Raw genomic sequence first — 24,921 nt, forward strand, 5'->3', positions numbered from 1 at the left:
GTGACCAATTTTAACTACTTAGAGCACCAGGTTTTATTTTGGGGTGTTGAAGATGTTTTGGAACTAGACAGAGGTGACAGTTGCTTAACACTGTGAATGTTCTAAATGTCACTGTAATGTAACCTTAGAAAATAGTTAATTTTATGTTATATGAATTTTACCAGCCTTTTAAAAGATAAATATAAATGAATTCACTTTGAAACTCAAGTGTTTTAGACATGACAGTCTAGACAATAAACCCACAGATTAAAAAATTCTCTAACCTGTAATCATTTAATTTTGGGTCCATCCTGATTTTAATATTTTTCTAGACACATATGATAGGAAATATTTTAATTATACAATGACTAGTTTCCTGAGTATACTTGGAAAACAGAGTATCCACACAACTGTGATTTGAGAGCTGGTCATGCAAAGATTTTTGTTAGAATTTCTTGATGAGTCAAACAATAGCTTCAACTATAAACAGAACAAGGGGAATTTTTTGTTGCCTATCATTGTTAGATAAAAGAGGCAGAAAGAATAAAATGAAGCTTTTAAAATTAAATTTCAGAAAGTGTCTTACAAAACCCCCCCACCCTGATGTTGCACAACTCGAGGGTTCATTTATATATATCCCATGAGTAGAGTTTTACTCCTTATGGAATATAGTATGGGATATTATATTTTATAATATGCTCTGAGGATGACCCCTGAAGCTGTACATCACAGAATTCCTGGATATTGTCCTTTGTGGTTAAAGGATTTGTTAGCGACTGAAGTTACTTGTTATAAATTTCTGTAGGGAATTTGTTTCAATAAACATGCCAGAAAAAAAAAAGATACTATGAAGAGTCACTAAATGTGAAAAACAAAAATTAATTAAGGATTAAAATTACATTTTATTTTATTATATAACCCTATAACCTCACCTCCCAATTATCTACCTACCTATGTTTATAGACATAAGGCATTATCATTTAGAATATTAGAAAATATCAAAAAATATAAAAAGAAAACAATTGTCCTGAATCTTCACAACTGAGAACTAACATCTGCTGTATTTCGTGAGCGTGTGTATGTGTGAGCACACAGCACCCATGCCCGCATGGACTACAATCAGTAATACACAGCATCCTCTGTCGTGAAACCTGCTTTCCCCTTAGCATTGCGTATTTCCCTTGGCAAGAAGTGCTTTTTCACAATATCAATACCAGTTTATAGGCTGCATAGTATTTCAACTTTTACTTGATTAACTGATTAATTCACCATAATTGAATATAATATAATATAATATAATATAATATAATATAATATAATATAATATAATATATTGAATATAATAATAATTGCTTCTGGTTTTTCATTAAGATACATGTTGCTATGATTAACATCCTTACATTTATGTTTTTGTGCTTTTGCTGAGTATTTTTCCACTATGTAAAATATGTAAAATCCCTGTTTATACTAAAAACATCAACCTTTCTCTCCATCTGTCCAGTGTCTTTATCAGTTTGTCATATTCTTTTGAATGTTGGTTTTAATGTCTATTTCATGTTCAACATTTTCTTTCATGATATTGTCTTCCGATCCCAATTGTACATAAAAATGGACCTGTCGTTTCATCATTCATGGCTTTGTTGTTTCTGTTATGATCTGTGAGATGGTAAAAAGATCTAAATTAATTTTTCCAAATAATTGAAAAAATTATTTCATTGCCATTTATTGAACAATACAATGGTTTGGGGGAAGAAAAGCTTAACAGACTAGGTGTGCAAAATTGAGCAAGTTAGTTGACTTCTGTGTCCCTGAGTTTCCTCTTCTGAAAAAAATGAAGACACAGCACCTCCTTCCAAAGACTAATATATGGGAAGAACTTAAAAGATGTCTGATGAAGAATAAAAACCTGATCAGCATTAGATTACCACTATTGCCATTATTTGTAGTAGTTAATTATTTTTGCCCTCTCCAGCTCAATAAGACACTACAATAATTTCTAGGATATTTACATATATATATACAGAAGTGAGTGGTCTATGTTTCTTGTGTTTAGGTTAACTTTTTCAGGCTTTGCAGAAGGGACTTGATGATTTCATTTTTTAATCTCTCTATTGTTAATGTAAAATGTATTTTGCGTTACATGTTCATTGCATTTACTGTTGACAGAATTTCTCCCAAACCCTTATGAGCCCTGAATCTTTCCTTAAGACAAGACTTTGAAAACTATTTCAGTGTTTTCTTTGATTTGGGGTCGAATCAGCTTTGGTAAGTGAGGTTTTTGGTTTTTTGTTTTTTTTGTTTTTTTTTGTAGAATGAATTGTTAGGAACATGGTGAGGGTAGACACCGGTAAAGAAGTGGTTTTAATAGTCTAGGCAGGAGATGATGGTCCCCTCTCACAAATGTATCCCTGTTTCAGGGCCCTCAGTAAATGGCAACACCATTGACCCTGCTGGAAGATTCCCAGAGAGCCTTCCTTAGCTCTTCCTTTCCCTCAGCACCACTGACCACCATCCCCACGTCCCAGTCCTCAACAAGGCCTGTTGCCTCCATGTCCAAATTACATCGAGAATGCATCCACTTCCATCTCCGTTGATCCCACGTTAATCCAACCACTGCAAAACAGACGTTGAAAAAGTGTTCTAGCCAGCCTCCCTGTTTCCAGCTTTGCACGTGGCAGACAAAGTGAACTTAAATTAGAAATCAAATCATGTCAGTCCCTTGCATTGAGCCTAAAGCTTTGCTGTGTTTCAAGTACAAAACCAAACTCCATCTCTACAAGAGCTCATAGGACGTGGCCCTGCATTTGGCTCCTGTCCACCTCACCAGATCACTGACCCCCCTGTCTTGCTGTGCTCCAGCCTCTCTGGTCTTTATGTGCCTTGAACAAGTGAATGCCCTCCCACCTCACAGCATTAGCACTGCCTGGAACATCCTTCTTCATATTGAAGAATGAGAATATTTAAAAGTTAGATACAAAAAATGACTAGAAAATGTGTGTGTCAAGCTGGACACTTAAAATTAATGCACTCTGTACTCTTTAATGCAGATATGTTATCCCTTAAAATATGTCCGTGAATATATGTTTAAAATAGCTAGAGAAAGCACAGTTTAATAGTCTGCCCAACTCAGAAGCTTCCATTTTTCACCTACTCTGGGACCTGATAGCACATGCAAATTAAAACTTCCTTTGATAATAAGCTTAGGGATTTTGTAAAGATTAGGGGCCCTACCACAAGAATGATAGACAAAATTGCTTCTTTACTCAAGGTCGTAAATGGACTTCAGAATGCGCTGGTAATCATCTCTGGCTTAAAAGAAAAGGGCACACCCACAGGGCAAACTTGTTTCAGCTCAAAAAAACACTTTTATCATGCCCACCTAAACTAGATAGCTTTACTTCACCATGCGACACTTGTTAAATATCCAAACAAAATATTTCCTGATGTTTAGAAAATGATACTTAGATTTATAGAGTGGTTTCTTGCCTAAGACACTAATGCTTTTCATAAGACATTTCATAAATGCATTTTATAAAAGCACAAATGTGAGTCATTTGGCATAGGGACATGCACAAGACAGAAACTCAAATATTTTCTGAATAAATAAGTGAATGAGGATAAAAATTTACAAATCAAGGTGATTACTTAGGGTTCCAAACAAAGCCTCATTTTCTTTACAGATTCTAATATTTGTGTAAATTCAGTTTTTCCTTTATCATAAATACAGCAATTGTCAATTAATTGTACAACAGGGATGGGCTGTGTAATTCGGTAATATTAGCTTCGAAAATGTTTTGAGACATGTGAAAATAGAGACCCTTGGCTTTTAAGTGTTCACTAAAAAACTGGCCATGGCATTCCTGGGACTCATAAGCTTAGGGGAAGTCAAATACATTTCTCCAATTCCCTGCCCAGATAAGGAAAACTTGATTGATCTGAAAGTGTTCTTTTCCTCCAACTTTTCTATACTCACTTTCGCTCATTTACACAGCAGGCAGGTCCGTAGAACGTAAACAGGGTTGGCTATAGGGATTTATGTTCCTGATTGTAGGTGGACATATGCTGTAATGATACATTTCCCAAAGAAGCTAGACCTAGCTCAGGTATTTATATTTGTGTCTCAGAGCATAGGAAGGAAGAGATTAAAAGTTTAGAAACTCCCCCAGCATTTGGAGGAAGTGAGAACAGTAAGGTTCAGCCAAAAAGAGTTAAGAATTAAGTCATTGTGTGGGGCTCAACGTTATCCTTCAAAACCTGTGAATATTATAAATGCTGACTCCAACACATCTCCCTAGTCAGCTCCTGCGGTTTTAAGCATCTTCTTCCCCGTCAATTCACTATCTATCATTATGCCAAGAAAACTTGATCACCTAGCAAGAATAAAAATATTTCGAAGCTTTCTCCCAAAACATCGAATTCCATGATTCACTCATGTCTTCTGTCTGAGACACAGAGTAACTTTCTTCGCAGCACAGTGGGGGTACACAGGTTCTTTAGGGGCACATCAATAAATTAACCCTCCCAAAGTGTACAGTTCAGTGGCTTTTAGTATGTTCAGAGTTGTACATTTGTCGTCACTGTCTAATTTTAGAATATTTTCATCACTGTAAAAAGAAATCTTGTCCTCATTAACAGTCCCCCCACTTCCTACCTCCACCCTGACCCTGGTAACCATTCATCTACTTTGTCACCATAGATTTGACTATTCTAGACATTTAATGTAAATGGAATCATACAACATGTGGTCTTTAGTGACTGGATTCTCTAAGTTAGCATAATATTTTCAAGATTCACCCATGTTGTAGCCTGTAACAGTACTTGGTTGCCATTAATTGCTGTATAGTATTCCACTGTGGAGACAGACCACATTTTGTTGCTACATCCACCAACTGATGGACATTTGACTTGTTCCTACTTTTTGGCTGTTGTGAATGACATTACTATGAACTGCCATGTACAAGATTTTGTTTGGGCATGTTTTCATTTCACTTGGGTTGATACCTAGGAGTCGAATTGCTGGGCCATATGTATATTTAACATCTTGAAGAACTGCAGAACTGTTTTCCAAAGTGGCTGCACCAATTTACCAGGCCACTGACAGTGCATCTCTTAAGTCCCTTATCAGATAGATTTTATAAATAGTTTCTCTCATTTCTCTCATTCCATCGGTTGTCTTTTTACTTTTTTGACAGTGTCTTTTGAAGCATGAAGTTTTCAGTTTTGATGAGATCCAATTTATCTATTTTTTTCTTTTGTTTCTGATGCTCTCGGTGTCTAAGAAACTACTGCTAAATCCAAGGTCACATAGATTTACACCTGTTTTCTTTTAAGATCTTTGTAGCTTTAGCTTTTGCATTTAGGCCTCTGATTCATTTTGAGCTAACATTTTTTTATATAGTGTGAGATTTAGGTCCAACTTCATTATGATAATGTTAAGAAGTTTCATTTTAAATTAGTGTACTTTAGTTAAGAAATTTGACAACTGAAAAAAAACCCTTAAAGAAATGCTAAGCTATAAACATTTTTAAAATGTGCCATAAAAAGCCATATTTTTTTCAGGCTTTCTAGAAAAATCAATCTGGTTTTCATATTACTGCAGGAATTGTACTTAAATCTTGACTTTTTTTTTTTTAATGTGTAGAGGGTAAGGATGGAATACAGGAGTATATATACATATACATATATGTGCCAAGCTCTTTGTGAATGCAAAATTTTATTTTAAACCAAAAACCCTTGTGTTTTTAAGATTCAGAAACCATGTATGCAAGATGGGCCTTATGAATTTTTAGCTACAAAATATAGAGAAATACTTTGGTTTTGATAAGGTTAAGCCTTCGTGTTAAGTGTTTATGTAAGGTTAAAATGTAAAAATATATCAGTGTCTTTAACAAAGGGTTTACCAAGAAGGGTTTCCACTGCGCTCAGTTCATTCACATCAAGTTGCCTTGTCTATGTTAAAAGCTTCTATTTAAACTTTCTTTAAGCACTAAATAAAATTATGAGTTCCTCAATCCCTGAAAACATGATTTCCATATGTTTTTCCCTTGTAAAACTATAAAAACTACTTCTTCATGAGGACTAGAATTACCAGAAGGGCTAATAACATGGACGAGAAGAAATTCTATTGGCCGAATATAGTTTGTGGAGTTTTATTGGCTGATTGTGCAGGAAATACTTAACTGACTCTTTGATCAACTTTCCTAGTGTTTCTACTGGTATTTGGAGATTATTTCCTTTGCACTATTCATGTGTTCTCAAACTCTTAAGAGGTATAGTCTTGAGAAAACTTTTCTCTGTTTTTAAGCTGGTTTTAACTTCCTTAAACACAATTTGGTGGCCTTCTTCAGTGCTTCAAAAGCACTTATCCCATTATGTACAAAGCATCTACGTACATTTCTCCTCTCCCAGATCATCAGAACCTTGAGAGCAAAGACGATGCCTTATTTATAAACATAACCCCAGCAAAGAGAATGAAAATAAGAATTTGTTGAATTAAAGAAGGGGGAGGTACAAATGAAAGAACACATGAAAAACACTTATTTTTATGGTATCTGTAAGCTCCTGGAATATTCATTTGTATATAGGTGAATCAATTCTTGTACTAAGGGTCACATGTAAGCATTCATAGTTTTCCTGAGATTCTGTGATATAAAGATTCAAGAAGCAATTTTGAAGAAGGCAGTCCTTAAGGCTTCATCTGTATTGTTCATTGGATGGGCAAGATAGGGAAAGGGTGGTATACAAAGAACAGCTAGTTGTCCCTCCTCCACCCAATGCCTTATTCATTTCAGGTCCCACCATCTCATGGCCTTATTTTCCTGCACCCTGGAGTCCTCGCCTCTACGTGACCCTAGTGGAATTCTAGAGGTGTAAGAGGCCCCATTACCTACTGCTTACATATCCCAGAGCCATCACATGGTCTGTGGTTCCCTGGGTGCATCGGGTTATCATGGACACTCTAAACCCCACAGATCTGTAGGTTCCCACTGACCTTTCATCCCCAATTACTGACCAGGTCACGTGTCCCACATGGATCCCAACAGCCTCCCCTGTGAGCTTTAAGCCCCTTCCCCCGCAGAGCTTCGTTATACAAAAACGAAACTACCAACCCAACTAATGAAAAAGCCACAGTTCCTGCTGAACAAAGGGCATTTTCTGAAACAATATGCAAAAAGTTACTATTTGTTAACAACCTTCCAGGAAGAATTGTGGGGTCCTTAATGGATGGTGCATTCACATGTGTCTCCCAGACATGACGTGGCTCCACCTGAAAGTCAAGTGGAAGTGGGTCTGAATGGAAGGTGGGTGGGTGCAGGTCCACAGGCTTTCACTTTCTTTTTAACTGTGAAGCAGTAAAGCTTGGGATTGGGATTATTGGATCCACTGCATATATTAAATGTCTAGATATGAGTCTCTTTATTTCTCTAAAAGACAAAGATGTTTAGAGGCTCTTCAAAGAGTGTCCAATACTGTGCTGAATTTGTAATCTCCCCTGTGCATTATAAAGCTGTGTGCCATGCACGTCGGAGAAACAGCAGTCATGTAAGATGCATGCTGTCATCAATTCTATTTTTCAGTCCCATTTAAGTACTCAGGTGTTAGAGTGTGATTACTGCAGAGCCATTTCAAGGTTTTGGAGAAGTGATACATTCAACAATGAACATCCCATTTTGGGTGCTGACTTAAAGGGCATTAGCCGTGCTCATTAAGCATCCTTATGGGTATTATAATAATCTCACAAGGGGGAATTCAGAACATGGGCCAGTTGCTGGCTCCCTTCTTTGCTGGTGTGTAACCTTCATTATCATAAGATTCTCTTATAAAGTCTAGCATTTGCAAATCCTCATCTATAGACTGAAAAGAAACCATTAGTACAAGGTGTCATTTAAAAGAAAACTTGGTTCTCAGTTGTTTTTAAAAGAAATATTTTCCTAATTATAGTTTTTGATATTATCGTAATGTATTAGAGTGCATGGTCTTTATTATAAATATTTGCAGATTACATAAAGGATAAGGAGAAAATAAATTCTTATGAACTGAATATTTCTATAGTGTCAAGATAAGGAAAGCCTCTTCACACAGGACAATAAGTCAGAAAATAATTTTAAAAGACTTGATAGATTTGAATATGAAATTTTTAAAAATTTCTATAGGGAAAAATGCATCATGACAAGCATTTAAGACAAATGATACATTTGGAAAAAATATTACAGCATATATGCGAGGCACAGGGTCAACAAAAAAATAAATCTTCTTAAAAATTATCAAGAAAACGAGAAATATCTTACTGGAATAGGGAGAGATCAGCCTAAGCAAACAGTTCATACTATAAGACATGTGATGTGAGTAGCCAATAAATAAAAAGAGATACTTAACCTCACAAGTAATTTTTTGAACACAAATAAAAACAATAACAAGATATTATTTTCCTTCCAGCAGACTGCCAAAGGTGAGAAAATTGCCAATAACCCATGTTTGTGGGCTCGTATGCTATTTGTTGGGGCTGTAAACTAGTATATTCTGTAGAGAGCATTGGGCAATTTGTATCACAAGTTAAACATGGATACCCTTTGACCTTGCAGTTCCATGCCTGGGAATTTATCTCAAGCAGATCTTCAGTCAAGTACACGACAATATAGATACAAAGATGTTCATTAAGGCATTGTTTATAATAGTAAAGCCTGTCCAATGATGAAAGATAGGTTAAATAAATTGTGGTGCATATATATAATGGGATACTGCAGGATCACTTAAGAAGGTAATATATGCCTGTATTTATATAAACATCTCATTAATATATTAAGTACCCATTTACAAATAAATAGGGGTAGTTTAATCCGATTTACATAAAATTATTGGGATATTTGGATATGTGTGTAAGTAGAGGAAGGTATAGAACTACGCTGTTCAATTTGCTAACCACTGGCCTCGTGTGGTTATCTAAATTTAAATTAACTTAAATTAAATCATATTAAAAATTCACTTCCTCAGTTGCATTAGCCACATTTCAAGTATTTAGTAGACACTTGTGGCTAATGGCTACCATATTTGGACAACACAGATAAGGAACCATGCCATCAACACAGAAGTTCTGTGAGACAACACTGATCTAAATGATGTTCTCCAACATGTTTTCAGTGGTTGCTTCCAGTTGGTGAAGTGCAGGGTTAATTTTGTTTCATTATCCTTTTCTGAATTATTTGAATTTTTTGTAAGAGTACGCCACATCTTCATATTCAGCAATTTCTTTCATCTAAAAAAATAGCATCTTACAACGTAGACAAGAGCATTGTTAATATTGTATTAAATTTCCTTCCAGTCTTGGCTCTCTGCACTCATAGTTGCACAGAATTAACATCATGTGTTAATTCTTAGTGTTGCTTTTATACCTAATATTATACCATAAACATGACTTTTAAAAGCTGCATAAAATTGTGCTTAAATGATTTTTGTCTTATATGTTGCCTTGAGAATACTAAAATATTTAAGAGTTTTGCAAATCACTTGGGTTTGGGGAAATCAAATTCATAACGAAGACACTGATTCATCGTTCTTTTGCTGTAGTTACATAAACATCTAATATATCACATGTTGAAGATGCTTTTTTTTTTGTTCTAAATCACAATTCAGAACCACCCTCATAAAACACAATGGTCTTAGAAATAAGTGTTTTTTTATAAAGTGCCTTTATAATTCAAGCACCCACATCCACTCCTGAATGTAACAATACACAAAAATCGTTGTTCATATCTGTCTTCTGTGGAGACTTATGCAAAACACGTCACCTCTCTTTAGAAGCTGTTCTTTAAATGCACATTCTTCATTTGGCTTGCTTGGGCTACATTCTGATAAATATAAAATGATTTTAACATTGACTTGAAGGAAAAATATATTTGGGATTAAAGAACAATGACCTGAAATCCAAGGAAGAGGGGAAGGTGTAACAAATCCCCTAGGCATCTTGTTCTGTAAGTTGCTTCTGCTGTATTTAGAATCCTATCCAGAGTAAAACTGAAGTCAAGGGCTTTGTTTCTGTAGCCACCCCCTGGTAGATAAGACTTAGCAATCGGATCTATGGTCCACAACTGGGAATAGTTTCAAAGGCACCTCAGACTTAGCGTATTAAAATTCCAACTCATAACCATACCATCTACTCCCCGAAAATCCACTCCTTGTCCAGGTACCCCTGTCTCTTGGCTACCCCATGTCTCCACTGTTCAGAACCTAGGAGTTATTGCTAACACTTTCATCTCTTCAATTCCAATACCCAGTCCAACATTAGGTGAGGCTAATTTTATCGCCTCCATGTCTTTCAAATCTGTCCAGCTACACCAGTCTGCCCCTGGTTCAAGCTGTTGCAGAAAAGCGTGTTACAGCTCAGTGTTACAGCTCAGTTGTGACAGCAACCTAGATCCAGGCGAGAGACCAAGCAGCACTTGGAGAGTTGGAGAACTCAGGTTTATTACGCCAATGGGCCCAGAGAAGTTAATATTCCAAGCTCTGGACCCCATCTGTAGGTTTACACAGGCTTTTATAGGCTACCAGTCTAGATTTTGCAACACTTTGTAGTATGCAAATAAAGTATAACAAAGGTGACTAATTAGGAACAAGCTTTGTAGAAATGGACCAATCAGGAGTGAGATCCATGCAAATGAAGCACTACAAATGAACCAATCAGGAGTTAGCTCAGGGAACCAATAGACTCTTAGGGGTAAGTTCAGCTTTCCTAGAAGTAAGCCGTTTCAGAGTTTAAAAAGTGAAATAATAGCACTGGGCCAAGGAACTGAATGGTGCTGGCAGGAGGGTAGTGGCCCTGCCTGGGGGTCCTGCCGTCTTTTTCATGGGGCTTCCCACCTCAGAGCTACCAGCCTCTCTCCCACCTGAAGTGCTGCAGGTGCCTCCCCTCCAGTCTGCCTTCTACAGACTAGCAAATCATATCCTGTTCTCCCTCTGATTGAACCCATTCAATGGCTCCCCTTGGTTCAAAGGCTTAGAACTCCTTAGCAAGGAGAGACCTTACCTCCTAGTATAGTCTAGCCCCTGAAATGAATCTCTCAGGTTCATTTCGCCCAAGCCCTCTGCCCACTTTGAACTCTCTCTTAATTGCTCCTCTTCCTCCTACCACAAGACATTTGCATATGCTCTTCCTCCTTCCCAAAGTGCTTCTTACTACCCCTCCTTCACCTGATTAAGACTCTTCCTCATTTTTCAAATTTTAGTTCATCTAATACTTCTTTAGGGAAGCTGTCTCTTATTCCATGGACTATGTCAGGCTCCCTTACTAAGCACTGTCATGTTTATTTAAATAGAGACCCTTTGATTAATTTAATGCTTGTTTCCCCACCAGATTATAAACATCACCAGGGTGGGGTTCACCAGTGTAGCTCCATCAGCTAGCTCAGTGCTGGGTAAACAGTAGCCGCTTAGTAAACATTTGTTCACTTGATGAATAAAGAGCTTGAAGCAGATGCCCACACACAGTAGGGAAACTCTAAACGTTCTTTCAAAAGGAGCCTTTGGGGCATCGGTCAATAGGTCAGTGGGTCTCTAGACAACCAGACTCTCTAATGAGGAGAAAACCATTAACACTTTGGAGTAAAATGCTCTTATTACATTTCCCTTTGAGTTGGACTATGGTTGTATTTGAAGGTGATCGTCCAGGACCCAGCCCTGTATGTATAGAGCCCAGGAAGCTGGGATCTATCCAATAGGATCAATTTAGGTGGGTACCCAGAGTGGGGTCCACTTACACATCTCAGATAAGGCCTGAGGAGAGAGATCTGTGTGATGATCAAGCAATTGTGAAAACAATCCCTAGCCAGGAAGAAGAAAACCAGAAAGGAGCTAAAATGGACAATTGATGCCTAGAGAGATTAAGGACGGTTCTGCTCAAACTGACACTTTTCCCTATTCCCCAGAAGCATAGCTGTCTCTCTTAACTTCTACAGCCCACCTCTGGACACAGCCAGTGATGTGCTGGAACCAGCTGGTACCAGTTCATGACAGCCAGCTGTTAAATTTTTGGTAAATAAGTTATTGGTTGTTAAACACAACCATTGTTATAAATTAAATAATACGAATTTGCAACTCAGTAAATTATATGTACAACAAAGGTAATAAATACTCAAAGCTCATCACTTTCTAACTATTTTGTTATAGTTTAGGATTACCTATGATCTTGAGACTATTTATATTTATATAGCTCTTGTATCTGTAGAGTGAAATACTACATAACCATGTGCTTCTGTCTCTTTCCACTTCTGAATTCTGTGATGTATTCGAGTAGCTTGAAATTGGCTACGGTGGGAGTATTTACAGCATCCAAAGCAATCAGTGCTACAATTCAGGGCTGTGGGGGTTTTTGTTCTGTTGTTTGTTTGCTTGGGTTTGGGGATTTTGCTTTGTTTCTCACTTTCCAAGCTTTGAACATGAACCAGCATATTATGAGAGGCAGCTGTTCATGGTTCAATGCGATCCATCTTTCTGTTGTTGAAATTGTTGAAATTATCCAGCAACGTTAGGATATCACTAGATTGAAATGAAACACTGAACCAATCGTCCAGTAACTTCTAAAGTACACCTCACGAAAAGGTATGGAGTGGAAATAATTAAAGAAAGAAAAAAGGAAAATATATGTATCCTCTTAATCCCACTTTGTGTATTGCTCTATTTCTTGAGTGCCCAGGACAGTGTTTGCTATGAATGAATCATAGACCTAATATTTAAGTGAATTAAGTAGAGAACTCAAGAAGTAGAATAATTTTGAGTTAATCCTTGACAGCAGGATGATTTGAGTTCCCTTGATATGAAACTCAGTGACATTACAATTCATCCTAAAATAGTTCATGTGCTAAATACTGTCTTATTAGGATGATGTAAAAACATCTAATTTGCCAGGTTCCAAAAGATTTACAAAATCCCCTAAGGAAAACTTTGGTAGGGGAGAGAAAAGATGACTAACAGAAGTGGGAAAGAGGAGAAAAGGTAAAAAAGGGGTAAGTGATATATGAGAACAAAGTTAAAATACATTATTTAAAAATTGATTAGTGCAGGTTGACAAGTAAGATGCAAAGAAATGGCTAATAATGTCCTGGGAATACTTATTTGGTTTTGTTTTGTTTTGTTTTGTTTTTGTACAGATTTTGTAAAATTTTGAGAGCTTCACACTCATTGAATTCTGCTTTCATTCCTGTTTAGAATTGTCCTAACAATCTTGATGGTACTGGCATGGCATGGCAACATTATGCATCTGCTTAATCTTACTGCCTAGACACATTTGTATAACTCTCAAGATATTTGTTTTCTCATTGACAGCTGAGGTCTTAGAGATGACGCTTTGGTCTTCATGTATAATGTTGGATTATTTTGATGGATGGAGAATAAAGAATTTTAGAAGACATTTCCTTACTTTCAAAGAGAAGCACATGCATAAAAAGGCATATTTTAGACAGGGCTTATTTAGATGTTATTAATTATTGCTCATAAAAGTAGACATCAGACCTCCTCCAGTCTTTGAATTGTAAAGAGCTTTATATCCCTGTGTTTCCGAAGGAATAATATATTATTAATCTTTATTCATTATGAAATATAGTGAACTCATTTATCTAGAGTAATGGGAAAAAAGAGATGAAAATAAGGAGATAAATCTGAAAATCAAATAATATTTCATCTTGAAATACTTTTAGAGCCTTTGGTAAACACACATTCACATCTATATTTAGACACTTCTAGAAAAAGTATCAATTTCCTTCAAATGCTTTCACAGTTACTTACAACAAATTGACAGGAAAATTTCTCTCCTTTAAACTTCTACAGCCCTTGATAATTCTAAGAAGAAAAAGATAAACAGCTAACAATTTTTTTCACTGCTGTTTTTCATGTCATAGTTAAAATGATTATGTCAGTCACCACAAAAATATGTGAATTCTTTCTTTATATGCGACACTGTACAGTTTGCAGGTTTAATTTTGATCACGCAAATGCTTTAAGGGGATCAGATATATCATCATTTCTTTTGAGTGAAAACTAAGCTGAAGCTCAGAGAAAACAGGTTGCCTAATTTTCAAAGCTATTAAACACAGGAACCAGAAACATGAAGGTTCTAGAAATGATTTGTCTTTTAGCACGCTTTAAATTATACTCCCCATGGAAGACCAAATTAAGGAAAATATAGAAGTAAAATACGTGTGTTTAGAATATAATCAGCCAAATAGACACAAACCATAAATGTATATAATGTAAATACAAATATGTCTTGCTTGATAAGTCACAAAGTAAGTAAATATATATATACATATAGTAAAATGTTCCGGTGACCATAAGCGATTAAGTAATTCATAGATGCCCCCATATTGTCTTTCACTTTCAAGCTATTGATTTATTTTTCAAGGACTCACAGCTTGTTCTGTGCTGCCCTGAGCACTTAACATAATTATTCATTTATTCCTGTAACAAAGAAACTGAATCATAGAAGGGTTAAGAAAATTCACGAGGTTACATTGCTTTTAATTGGCACATCCAAACCTCCACGTCAGACAGACAAGATAAAATTTCTACTGTCTCCCTCCAAGTGTCAAAAGTCCTTAGCATCTATGCTAAACATGGATTTTTTCCAGAAACTGTCAAGGGAGCACTGTTTGTTATTATGAGGAAATTGTTGGGTCTCCTTGTTTTATCTGCTTGATTTTAACTTATGTTCTGAGATTTTAGAAGCCCCTTTAGTGTCATCTAACTGTATCAAGTACCATATAAGGAGGCAGATCCCACAACAAAATAGTAAAATAGAAAGAAAGGAAGGAAGAGAGAAAGAAAAGAAAAGAAAAGAAAAGAAAAGAAAAGAAAAGAAAAGAAAAGAAAAGAAAAGAAAAGAAAAGAAAAGAAAGAAAAAAAAGGAAGGAAGGAAGGAAGAAAGAAAAGAAGAAGGAAGGAAGGAAGAAAGAAAAGAAGAAGGAAGGAAGGAAGGAAGAAAGAAAGAAAGAAAAACAAACAAACAACTCACCAATTAAGGGCTCACGGACCAGAGAGAACTTAATAAATGTTATTTTCATTCTTTGAAAAGACCGGCGTCATTATTCTAAAACTTGGGCACAGCTACATTGAAACTTACCTAGAATCATCACCAACCCCCTTAAAAGTTGAAGGGGAGGTGATTACCGTCACCCTATCTGTGGGGGTTTTAAACAGGAAGGAACATGAGGGCTAACTGCCTGCTTTGCACACAGCACTGCCCCTCGGGGCATGTGGCTTTTTATGCACTGGAGTGGAAATGGCAATGCATACGGCTTGGGCTGGCAGTTACGTGGCTGCGTGTGTCAGAGACGGCTAAGGGGAGAATGGGATAGTTTGAAACATCAGTGACAACCTGGTTATACTTTAGCATTTTTAGGTTTGACAAATACTGACTAGATGAGAAGTATTCCCACTGATTTTTTTTTTTTTAAAAAAACGCTACATCTTTCATGCACTTTGACTTTCAGTAAGGATGATTGAACTTGACCGTTTAGCTTCCCTGCTTTCCTAGCAAGAAAAGTGGTGCCACTGGACCACATTTCTTTCCTATTCTAATTCCACATAGATTATTCTGTATTTTAAGGAACTGCCTAAACTATCACTAAGGCAGAGGAGTTGAATGGATGCTGATTTATTTAAGATTATTCTGCCATTTGAACTACGTGCACTATTTTTATATAAACCCCATCAGATTGGCTGTGCTTTTAACACAATGTGATATGGGAAGGGCTTAGACTTTACAGTTAGCTTTCCTTGGAGTCAAATCTTCCTTCCCCCATTTTATAAAACCGGGCAAATTACCTTACCTCCCCCAAACCTTAGAGTTCTCATTTGCAAACTGTGGGGGGAAAACATAGCTTTCAATGTTAGTTTGCAGATTGAATGGAGGGAAAAATATAGAGCAGCTAGGATGGTGCTTGATGCATAGTTACTAAGAACTTATTGTCCCTATATTTATTATTTTTATAGAGAACTGAACAGTTAGGAATCTAAATCTACTTGCCCTGATGAAATTCCTTCCAACGTAGATCTCATAGAATACTTAAAGATTAATCAATATCAGGACAAAATTCTCTTATGTCTAACAGCCACTCCTTCAACAGTGTAAGAGACATTTGCCGGGCACTCATATTGCACTGGCCCACCCGCAGAGTTCCCCCCTAGTCCTGAGAATGTTTTCTGGCCGTAACACAAGGGAGTTGGCATCCCAGGGGAGATTCGCCACCAATGCTACATGAGAGTTGAGAGATCAGTAATCCAGCTTCCAGGATCCTTGGTGGGGGTAGGGGGTGTTTTTCACACTCTCTTAGGATGGCTCTGGTTGGATTAAGCTTCAGTTACCCAAAGTGGTAAACTGTTCCATATCCTATATACTATAAATATGCTATATATTGACTTTCTTTCCTCCTGGTCTTACTCTGTCATTATACTTCCTATGATCGCCTCCAAACTAATGTACCTGCCCCCAGATGGTCGACTCAGGTCCGTTTCTGGAGCATCAAGTCAAGCAACCTGTTAGCTGAGCATGTGTATATACTGTGACCCAGGAACCTAGCTCAGATAATGCAGCTTCTTGAAATGACAGCATGTGTCCGGCTCTGACAAGTGTTCTCTTCGTCACCTCTACCATCCAGGATTTACTTGTTCCCCAGAATCTGGGCACTGTATTTGAATCCCCTTTCCTGCTACTTCTGAGTGTCAGCTGCCTGAATGCTGCCAGCACCTTCTTCCTCTTTCTTTTCATTCTAGCTTAGAAACGACATTAAATCATACCCTGAGTTTTTTCATTGAAAGGAGGAAAACCTCAAGCTGTTAAATTTTAAATTAATCACTAGAATGCTATTTAAAGATATTTTTCTTGAATTTATTTCTCTGTCCTCTGTGACCATTCCCCAGGATAAACACATTTTTAGCTGCATAGATATGCCTGTGGTCAAGCAGAATACTTTGCATGATGGTTGCTGTTCCATTTCTTCTAAACTATTTGTTTTTCTTTTAGATTTGAACAGTATGTTAGTTTTTAGCTCGATAAACTCACGTCTGGCATCTTTAAGCCACTCTATTTTGGATGGAGATGCACAGCCAGACCAACTAAATGTTTTCTTCTGCATCAATAGATTTCTTCACTTGTGCACTGAGGCTCCCTGTGCATGGACTGGAGGCTCCATCTGCAACTTTGTCACTACTCTGTACAAATATAAAGAATCTTGTTACCATAATGCTTCTCTTTATCATTCTAGTATTTGCTCGTAGTCACTTTTTTTTTTTACCATAGTCAGTCTGTTCTCCCTTTATTCCCTCCATCTAAAGAAACAGCTGAAAAATATTCAAGCCACCTCCATCTACCACTTACAGGAAAAGATGGATAAGCAGTATCTTCCAAGTCTTCCCCTCCGTGTAGGAGAACGTTCACAGTACTATATTTCAAAGTCGGAGTCCAAGTGAGTGGATAGTGGTTTACCTACAAAGGCTTGCTCGCTGTGTAGGGTGGGTGCCCAAGCTACTGGTACATCCTGAGGAAGAGAATGGCATTCCTTCTCACATTCATAAAAAAGAGAGAGAAACCTTTAAAATGAGAACTGTGAGAATACAAGTATTGATTCCAAGGGAATTTGTTCTTTTTTTTTTTTTTTGAAAGATAAATGTTAAATTCAAGACCTTGATGGAAAACCGTCCTGAGCATAAGTTTCTACCTTTCCTTCATAACAAAATTTAAATCAAGGATGAAAAGAACTTGCTCTGCCTTCAAAGAAAAGACAGCTTTATCCCTGCGAAGCTTAAACCTACTAATGTCACTTAAGTCTAACAAGGAATCTGCCTCTGTCATTTCCGACTGTTGTACCGAGTGTTAATAGAAAGTCTTTGATATACTTGGTTCTTTGTATGACTGACAGATTAAAGTTACATCCATATAACTGTAATTCAGGTTGAAAACGTTGCCCTAAGTGCTGGGGATAAAATTAACCTAATATGCAAATTGTTCAGTAAGCCTAAAATCCAGTAAGGATTATGGGGATGGAAACTGAGTAAGGTATATTTTGTGCACCAAAAATGTTTCTGTTGTTCAAATGAAATCTGAAGGTCTTGAAAAGAGTTTTTTTTTCTTTTGCGGATATCTGACCAACAAATAAAATAACGTTCCTTTGAAAGATACTAGGAAATGAAGAGCGCGACTGGGATTTAACTCTTTTAAAAAATCAACCTTTAGCTTGTGTTTTATCTCTTTGGTTAATTTCTAATATGTTGAATGATACGGCGTAATGATAGTAAGGTCTGGTGTGATGGAGTCCACGTGTCTCGGGTGTAGAGCAGTCCTGACTTTCTTCAGTTGTCCATTACCTGGAAATGGGAACCATTAACTTGAGCAACTTGACTTTCTTTGCAACAGACCTGAAGTAATTTAATCAGGAGTCTTGATGCTTGAGAGAAGAATGGGCTTATTTAGTCAGACAGTCTCTATTTTGTAACTCTTGTGGGGACAGAGATGATCAAGGACTTACCTTTAAAAGTGGACTTAAATTACAACTGCCAGGATTCTTAGCTGATCTGATCGGCTGAATTCCAACTGGAGAGACACTGGGGTATTCTCCGGAGGGAACAGGCCTGAGCAACAGCTGAGTGAAAATATGAAATTCCAAGTTCGCTTGACCTCTTTTTTTTTTTTTTCCCAGCTATATTCTTTAGTATTCTGCAACAGAGAAATTGAACATGTTTTCAGAGTTGTGAAGACAGCTTGTTTTCTCTGTAACAATTTCAAAGAATTTATAATCCTTTCAGGGACCAAGAATTGTGTTTGAGTCCGGTAGTAATTTAAGTAAGAAAACCCTTCTCTGAAAACTGGTCAGAAAGTTCATTCAATGAGAAACAGGCATAAAATTCCTTAGTAGAACAGGTTTTGGGGAGGGAGTGATTTTTATGTAAATTGTAGGGGTTTTTTTGTTGTTGTCACTGTTACTATTTTGATTTTGTTCATTTTTTGAAATATAGTTACTTATATCCCCAGACCTGAGAAACAGCCCCCTAGAAACAACCATTTTTTGACACATCTATTTATTTTAAGTCCTTTCCATCTATAAACTTCTCCAAACATATGGTGCCTTTGTTTTTATCCTTCCAGATAATTCCACCCCCCCCCGCCCCCAACCTGTTCTCTGAGGGTCTCCTCTGCTGAAAACAGCTGAGGGCAACTTGCGGTACTTGAAAGGACAGATATCTTTTTTGAGCCCACCCTTCACATATCAGATGCTCAGTAATGAAGAATGAGTTCTGAAGCCACCACATCAGCTGGAGATGTTGTGTTCAAATGAGACAACTTGGGGTCCAGGTGAAAAGAAAAGTGAAGTCATGTCTTCAGGGAGAGGGTTCTAACATCACCAAGTTTGGTGTTGATAAAAATGAAATAGATGAAGAAAAGGTATCATTTTAAAGAGAAATAAAATGATTAATGATGGGGGGAAAAAGTAAAATATAGTTTAAAAATTAGCATGATCCATCACCAAGAATGCATCTTTGTAAGGAGGTTACTTTCTATATACTTTAAATGACTTCTCTGTTTACTATCAGAGCTACATAATTTAAAAATACTGTGGTTTCTCTTGGAAAAAAAAATTTAATGTTTTGCTCCTCTAGCTTATGCTCAATAATCTTATTTATTATTTATTATGTAATTGTTAACTATCTCAAGTATAGAGAGACATAAATAATGAATCTTCAAATACCTTCCCCTCAGATTCACACATCCTCATTATTTTGTCTGCCTGCTCTATGCTTCCAAGACCAGACATCACTAAATACTTTACTACAAATTTCTAATTACATAAAAACCAACAGTTTTTAAATATATATAAACAACCATCAGTAGGAAACTTTTACAGAGATGTCACAAAGAGTTGATGATCTTTCTCACCCCAGAATCCCAGTAGCCCTTTTCCAGAATGGTTTTCTGTTCTGGGCACCTTCCCTGGGTGCTCTCTACTTGCCTTGAGTTCCCGTATTTCAAGGACAACTCAAGTGAATCCCTGATCCTCACACTTTGTCCCTGCAGTTCTGATAGGTGACACTCTTTAATCATCCACTACTTGATAAATGGGCAAACGTGTTTTTAATGGACACGTGAATGAGGCGGTAAAGTGATATAGACTGAACAGACAATACCTGAGGGAGAAAAAAAGCCAGAGGGCGAGTTGTGTGACTCTCACTGGAAGGAAAGAAAGGGAGCGAAGTACAGAGGCCATTCATTCCCAAACGTCGTCCCATTACGTGGTGTAGGAGGAACGATACTGATGAGCACTGTAATCACAGATTCGAAACTTGGAATTTATCATTACAGCTTTCAAGTGGTTTCTGAGGATTATTTTTCTCTTCCGAGTATACAAAAAAAAAAAAATTTTAAGTACTGATCAAATGTATTTTCTCTTTGAACCTTGCCTCAAGGGAGTTCAAAACCTGTGACACAGTTAATTGTTTCATAGAACAGTTGATACCATTCTTTAATTAGCCTTCACAAAGAGTCCATTCTTGAATATTCTGCTTTAATCTTTCATGAATGCTAGAATGCTAAAGATTTCCCTTTTTTGCTATTATTGTTTATTCAATTTTTTTAAACTGTATATCTCTCCTTTTCTAGGTCATGCAGATTGATGTTTCTGTGGGAGCATTTATTTGATCTTTCCAGGGGGTCTGATTTCTTGATAAGTTCTTAGCTTGTTAGCGGAGGTGAGGTTTCAGTGACATTGGGTGCAGCTTTGAAATGGAATTTTCTCTGCTCTTAACTTCCCTGAAAACGTTCCTCTTTCACACAGCCAAACAGAGGGGAAAGTTTTATTAACTACAGAGAGAATTAATGTCACCAAATCAAACCCCAACTCAGCTGGAAAGATTTTGTTGGTTTTCTTTTTGGGTTTATTCAAGTTTGCTCTTTCTTTGTAAGGATGTTGCCTATAAAAACCTCAGAATGGAAATCAGAATAACCAGCCTAAGTCATTAAGCCCTGTTGGCCCAAAATTTAACTAAATAAATAAGAATGCAAGTTTATTCCTTGCTCTGAAGCTGGCTGCAGACTTGCTAAGTGATTGATTTGCTGCTAATTTTCCACATGAACCTCTCATTTTCTTCAAGGCCTGTCTTATGAGAGGAAAATTAATTCAAACAAACCAACTGAGCCCTATGGTAGATTTTACTTTGAATTCAGAAGGCTTGGAAACCTCCTTTTCCCAGCAGGACCGTATCGCCAAGGGATCCTTCCTTACTATGTCCCAAAGAATACAATTTACCCTGAAAAAACTGCAGATTTTTTTCTATGTCCAAATCCCAGTACTTTTTGAGGATAGAATTGAAGTAACCTATTCATGGCAGGGCCACCATTTTGCTCTAACAACCCCTCTTCCCATCAGTACTGAGTGTTGGAGACGGTCCATGCTGTGACCCTCAGCTACATTTCTGCCCCAGCCCTAGCTGGCATCGTTGTGTTTTGATTCTTCTAGGACCACCCTCTTCATCTTAATGTGTCTGTGAGGGATGAGATTCTGCATTTCAATATGGGATTCATAGGATGATTGGAAGAAATAAAGGGAGAATTGTGGTGCACAAAAATATGTTACTGAATGGCAGTATGACAGAAAGAGCTCCTGACTGAGGACCACAAGTCTTTTCTTTCCAGCTTTATTGAGATAAAATTGACATGTGACGTTGTGTAAGTGTAGGTGTACAGCATGCTGATTTGTTACACTTCTCTGCTGCAAAATGATTACCACCATGGTGTTAGCCAACACCCCATCACATCACATCATTTTCATTTCTCTTTTGTGGTGAGAACATTTAAGATCTACTCCCTTGGCATTTTTCAAGTATATAATACAATATTATTAACTATAATCACCATGCTGTACATCACACCCACAGAACTTATCTTGTATCTGGAGGTTTGTACCTTTTGTCCAACATCTCCCCATTTCCCTCACCTTCCAATCCCCCAGTCCCTGGTAACCACCACTCTGATCTCTGTTACGAGTTCAGTTTTTTTAGATTCGACATATAAATGATACCATGCAATATTTGGCTTTCTCTTTCTGACTTATTTCACTTAGCATAAAATTGTAAGATCACAAATCTTGATCCAGAAATAATCTCTCCACAACCTTTGGGCAAGTTATTTCTCTTTTCTGGGCCATTTTGGGTTGAGGGACTTCTCATACCAATTTCTGGTAAGAAAAAAACGCAACTTTGTTTTGAAGGCATTCTAGCTCTAATTCTTTTGAAATTAGGTTACCATGTTGGAATCTCTCGTTAAGACTAACTTTTTTCAACGTTTGTTATTATCCAGGACCCCAAGTTACGGGAACTTTTGGATGTGGGGAACATCGGGCGCCTGGAACATCGCATGATAACCGTGGTGTACGGACCTGACTTAGTTAACATCTCCCATTTGAATCTCGTGGCTTTCCAAGAAGAGGTGGCCAAGGTATGGTGGATTGGAACTTCTGAAACTTGTCCCCCTGATCTGAATCCATACAATATTGAACGGATGCCGGTGAAAGACTTTGAGTTGTTGTCATATTGAACTTGTGTTAAAATTCCATCTAAAAATAATTCTGCTGCCAAACAGAAGTGTAATTCAAACACTTCCAAATAATGGCCTCTATGTAGAATTGTGGAGATTTTTCATTAGAAAGAAGGCATTTGATATAATTTCTTTGCAAAAGAAAATACAGATAAAACCACATTCCATTTCGCCTACACATCTGACCCGGACTCTTTCTCTCTTGGCCTTAACTCGTGCCGCTTCCAGCCCATCTTCTTTCCATCCCTTTCCTAGAGAGCAGACATTTTCATCACCTATTCAACTTCTTTTACCAGGTGCAGGCCTCAGCCCGTGATTATGCACGTAGTAGCTGCTCAGTTCATATGAGAACGAATGGCAAATTAAAAATTTAAATAAAATATTGAAAGAATAATAAATGCTGTTTGTTTCAGCCACGGACTATGAATTAGACACAGCCTCTCCATTAAGGAGTTGCTAATCTACTAAAATAGTGGGCCTTTCAGATGCATCCAGAAGTAACTAGAATACAGGCCAGGTAGATCAAACAAGAAGCTATTAACTTTTGGGAAACTTGGTCTCAAGTTTGATGCTTGCTCTAAAAATACCCAACTGCCATTGAAAGGGCACTGAAATGAACGTGTTGAAGGAAAAGCTTTTTTTTTCCATGTTTGTAGTTTATAAGCTACTAAGGATGATCCTCACCCTTCATATAATCTCTTTCAAGCGTTAAGAATATGAATCTAAGAAAACTTTGAAGTCTGCATAGCATATCTGAGCCCTTAGACTGCTTCTTACATCATGAGCATAACTATGGGGTCATGGTGGGCCCGTGTTTATTATCTGAGCATTATGATCCATCATTTTTTAACCCTTGGTGCTCTGACAGTTTCCTGAGCTGCACCAACTGTATTGACCTGACCTCTTATTCATTAGTGATCATGGCTGATGTCCAACAATTGCATAACATCAACTTCATTGTTATAATTGAGTGAATAACATGCCAACCAGTTTGAACACTCTGTGGCCTTTAAAAACTGCCCTTCGAGACTGTGTTACAAACCCAATCTATCTTCTCTCTTTAAGAACCAAGTTACCCATTTACTTCGATGGTAGACTTTATGCTTGGAGAGACTAAGGTTCAGTGAAACATTATACTGGTCTTACCATCAGTCTTATGCTGGTACCTGCTGGTAATCTGTTGAGTATATACACTTCATTCTCAGTATAGGCATAGATAATTGGATGGATAGATGAACATAGATAAACAAATACTAAGTATGTCTCAAATATTTTTGAAATGCCACTCCCCAAATGCAGTCACATTCAGTTTAAAAAAATGACCAATTCATGATATTCATTAACTCTCAATTACATTCACTAAATGACAGTGACTTTCAGGGAGGCTTTTACTGTCAGCAAATATAGATTTTATATTACAAACCAGTCTGCATACATTAAACCTTTGTGCAGTGATGTTTAAAACATATTTAATTTCCTCCTCTCTGAGGACTTCTGCTCATTAATTTTCTTTCGGGATTTTGATTACTGAGCCCTGTAGTATTCCCCATCAGAAGTGCATCTGTAGACATTTTTCCAGCAGCTACTTGCCTGGTATAATTCATAAAGCTACAGCATATGCTCTGCCTTCCCTGACTGTGATATTTCATAGGGTGTTTTTTTCCCCCACTGAAATTGCTCATCCAGGAGGTTAAGATATGCAAACACCATGTACTCTGAAAACTCAATTTCCACCCTTCTAATTGTCAGTATTGTCTCATAACATCACACCTCCTATTTAGTCTCCAGAGCCAAGGTACACAGTACCTCGTGTAGTGCCAGCCCCAACGGAGACAGTTTCTCTCATCAGTTAGAACACCCGGCAGGAACCTGAGCTTCTCTGAAAGTCAAATGTCTCCAGGAGAAGTTGTTTACAAAGGGATTCTGGCTGATTCATTCATTCAGCACATATTTGTCAGATGCCTTCTCTGCGCCAGCCACAATTCCAGTGTCAGGGACACAGCATTCTGGAGGAAATAAACAGATAAATCACGATTATGAATTAAACGTATTGTGGGTCTGATGCAGATCTGTGTGGCAGGATAAAGCGGAAGGAGGTGGGTGAGGGTGGTGGGGAGGGGATTATTTATTTAAGGAGTGCTCAGGAAGGCAAAAATCTGAAGGAAGTTATTCAATTGCAACAATATAATAGACTTCTGAGAAATCTCTTGAGTCACTTAAAATTTTTTTTTATCAGAACCAGGACTTAAACTTTCCTAAATATATTATTCGAGATTCACGTGCTTTCTTTCTTACATCAATCACTTGTGATTGAATTTTTTATTTATTCTTTAAGATAAGTGACTCCTTGAAAAGAAGGATTGGGGAAGAAACTA

The 24,921-nt window shown here is 37.2% G+C and overlaps 1 protein-coding gene across 7 annotated transcripts in view; it reads left to right on the forward strand.

The window, feature by feature from the left end:
- Window positions 1-24,921, forward strand: part of PLCB1 (phospholipase C beta 1) — a 662,592-nt gene that overhangs the window by 393,181 nt on the left and 244,490 nt on the right. For all 7 annotated transcript variants that reach the window (XM_064475872.1, XM_031434233.2, XM_031434231.2 and 4 more), the window contains exon 4: window positions 22,310-22,447. In XM_064475872.1, the coding sequence (XP_064331942.1) occupies window positions 22,310-22,447 (138 nt within the window). The remainder of the gene's footprint in view (window positions 1-22,309; window positions 22,448-24,921) is intronic.

Source organism: Camelus dromedarius, chromosome 18, assembly GCF_036321535.1.
Source record: "Camelus dromedarius isolate mCamDro1 chromosome 18, mCamDro1.pat, whole genome shotgun sequence".
Classification (NCBI taxonomy): Eukaryota; Metazoa; Chordata; class Mammalia; order Artiodactyla; family Camelidae; genus Camelus; species Camelus dromedarius.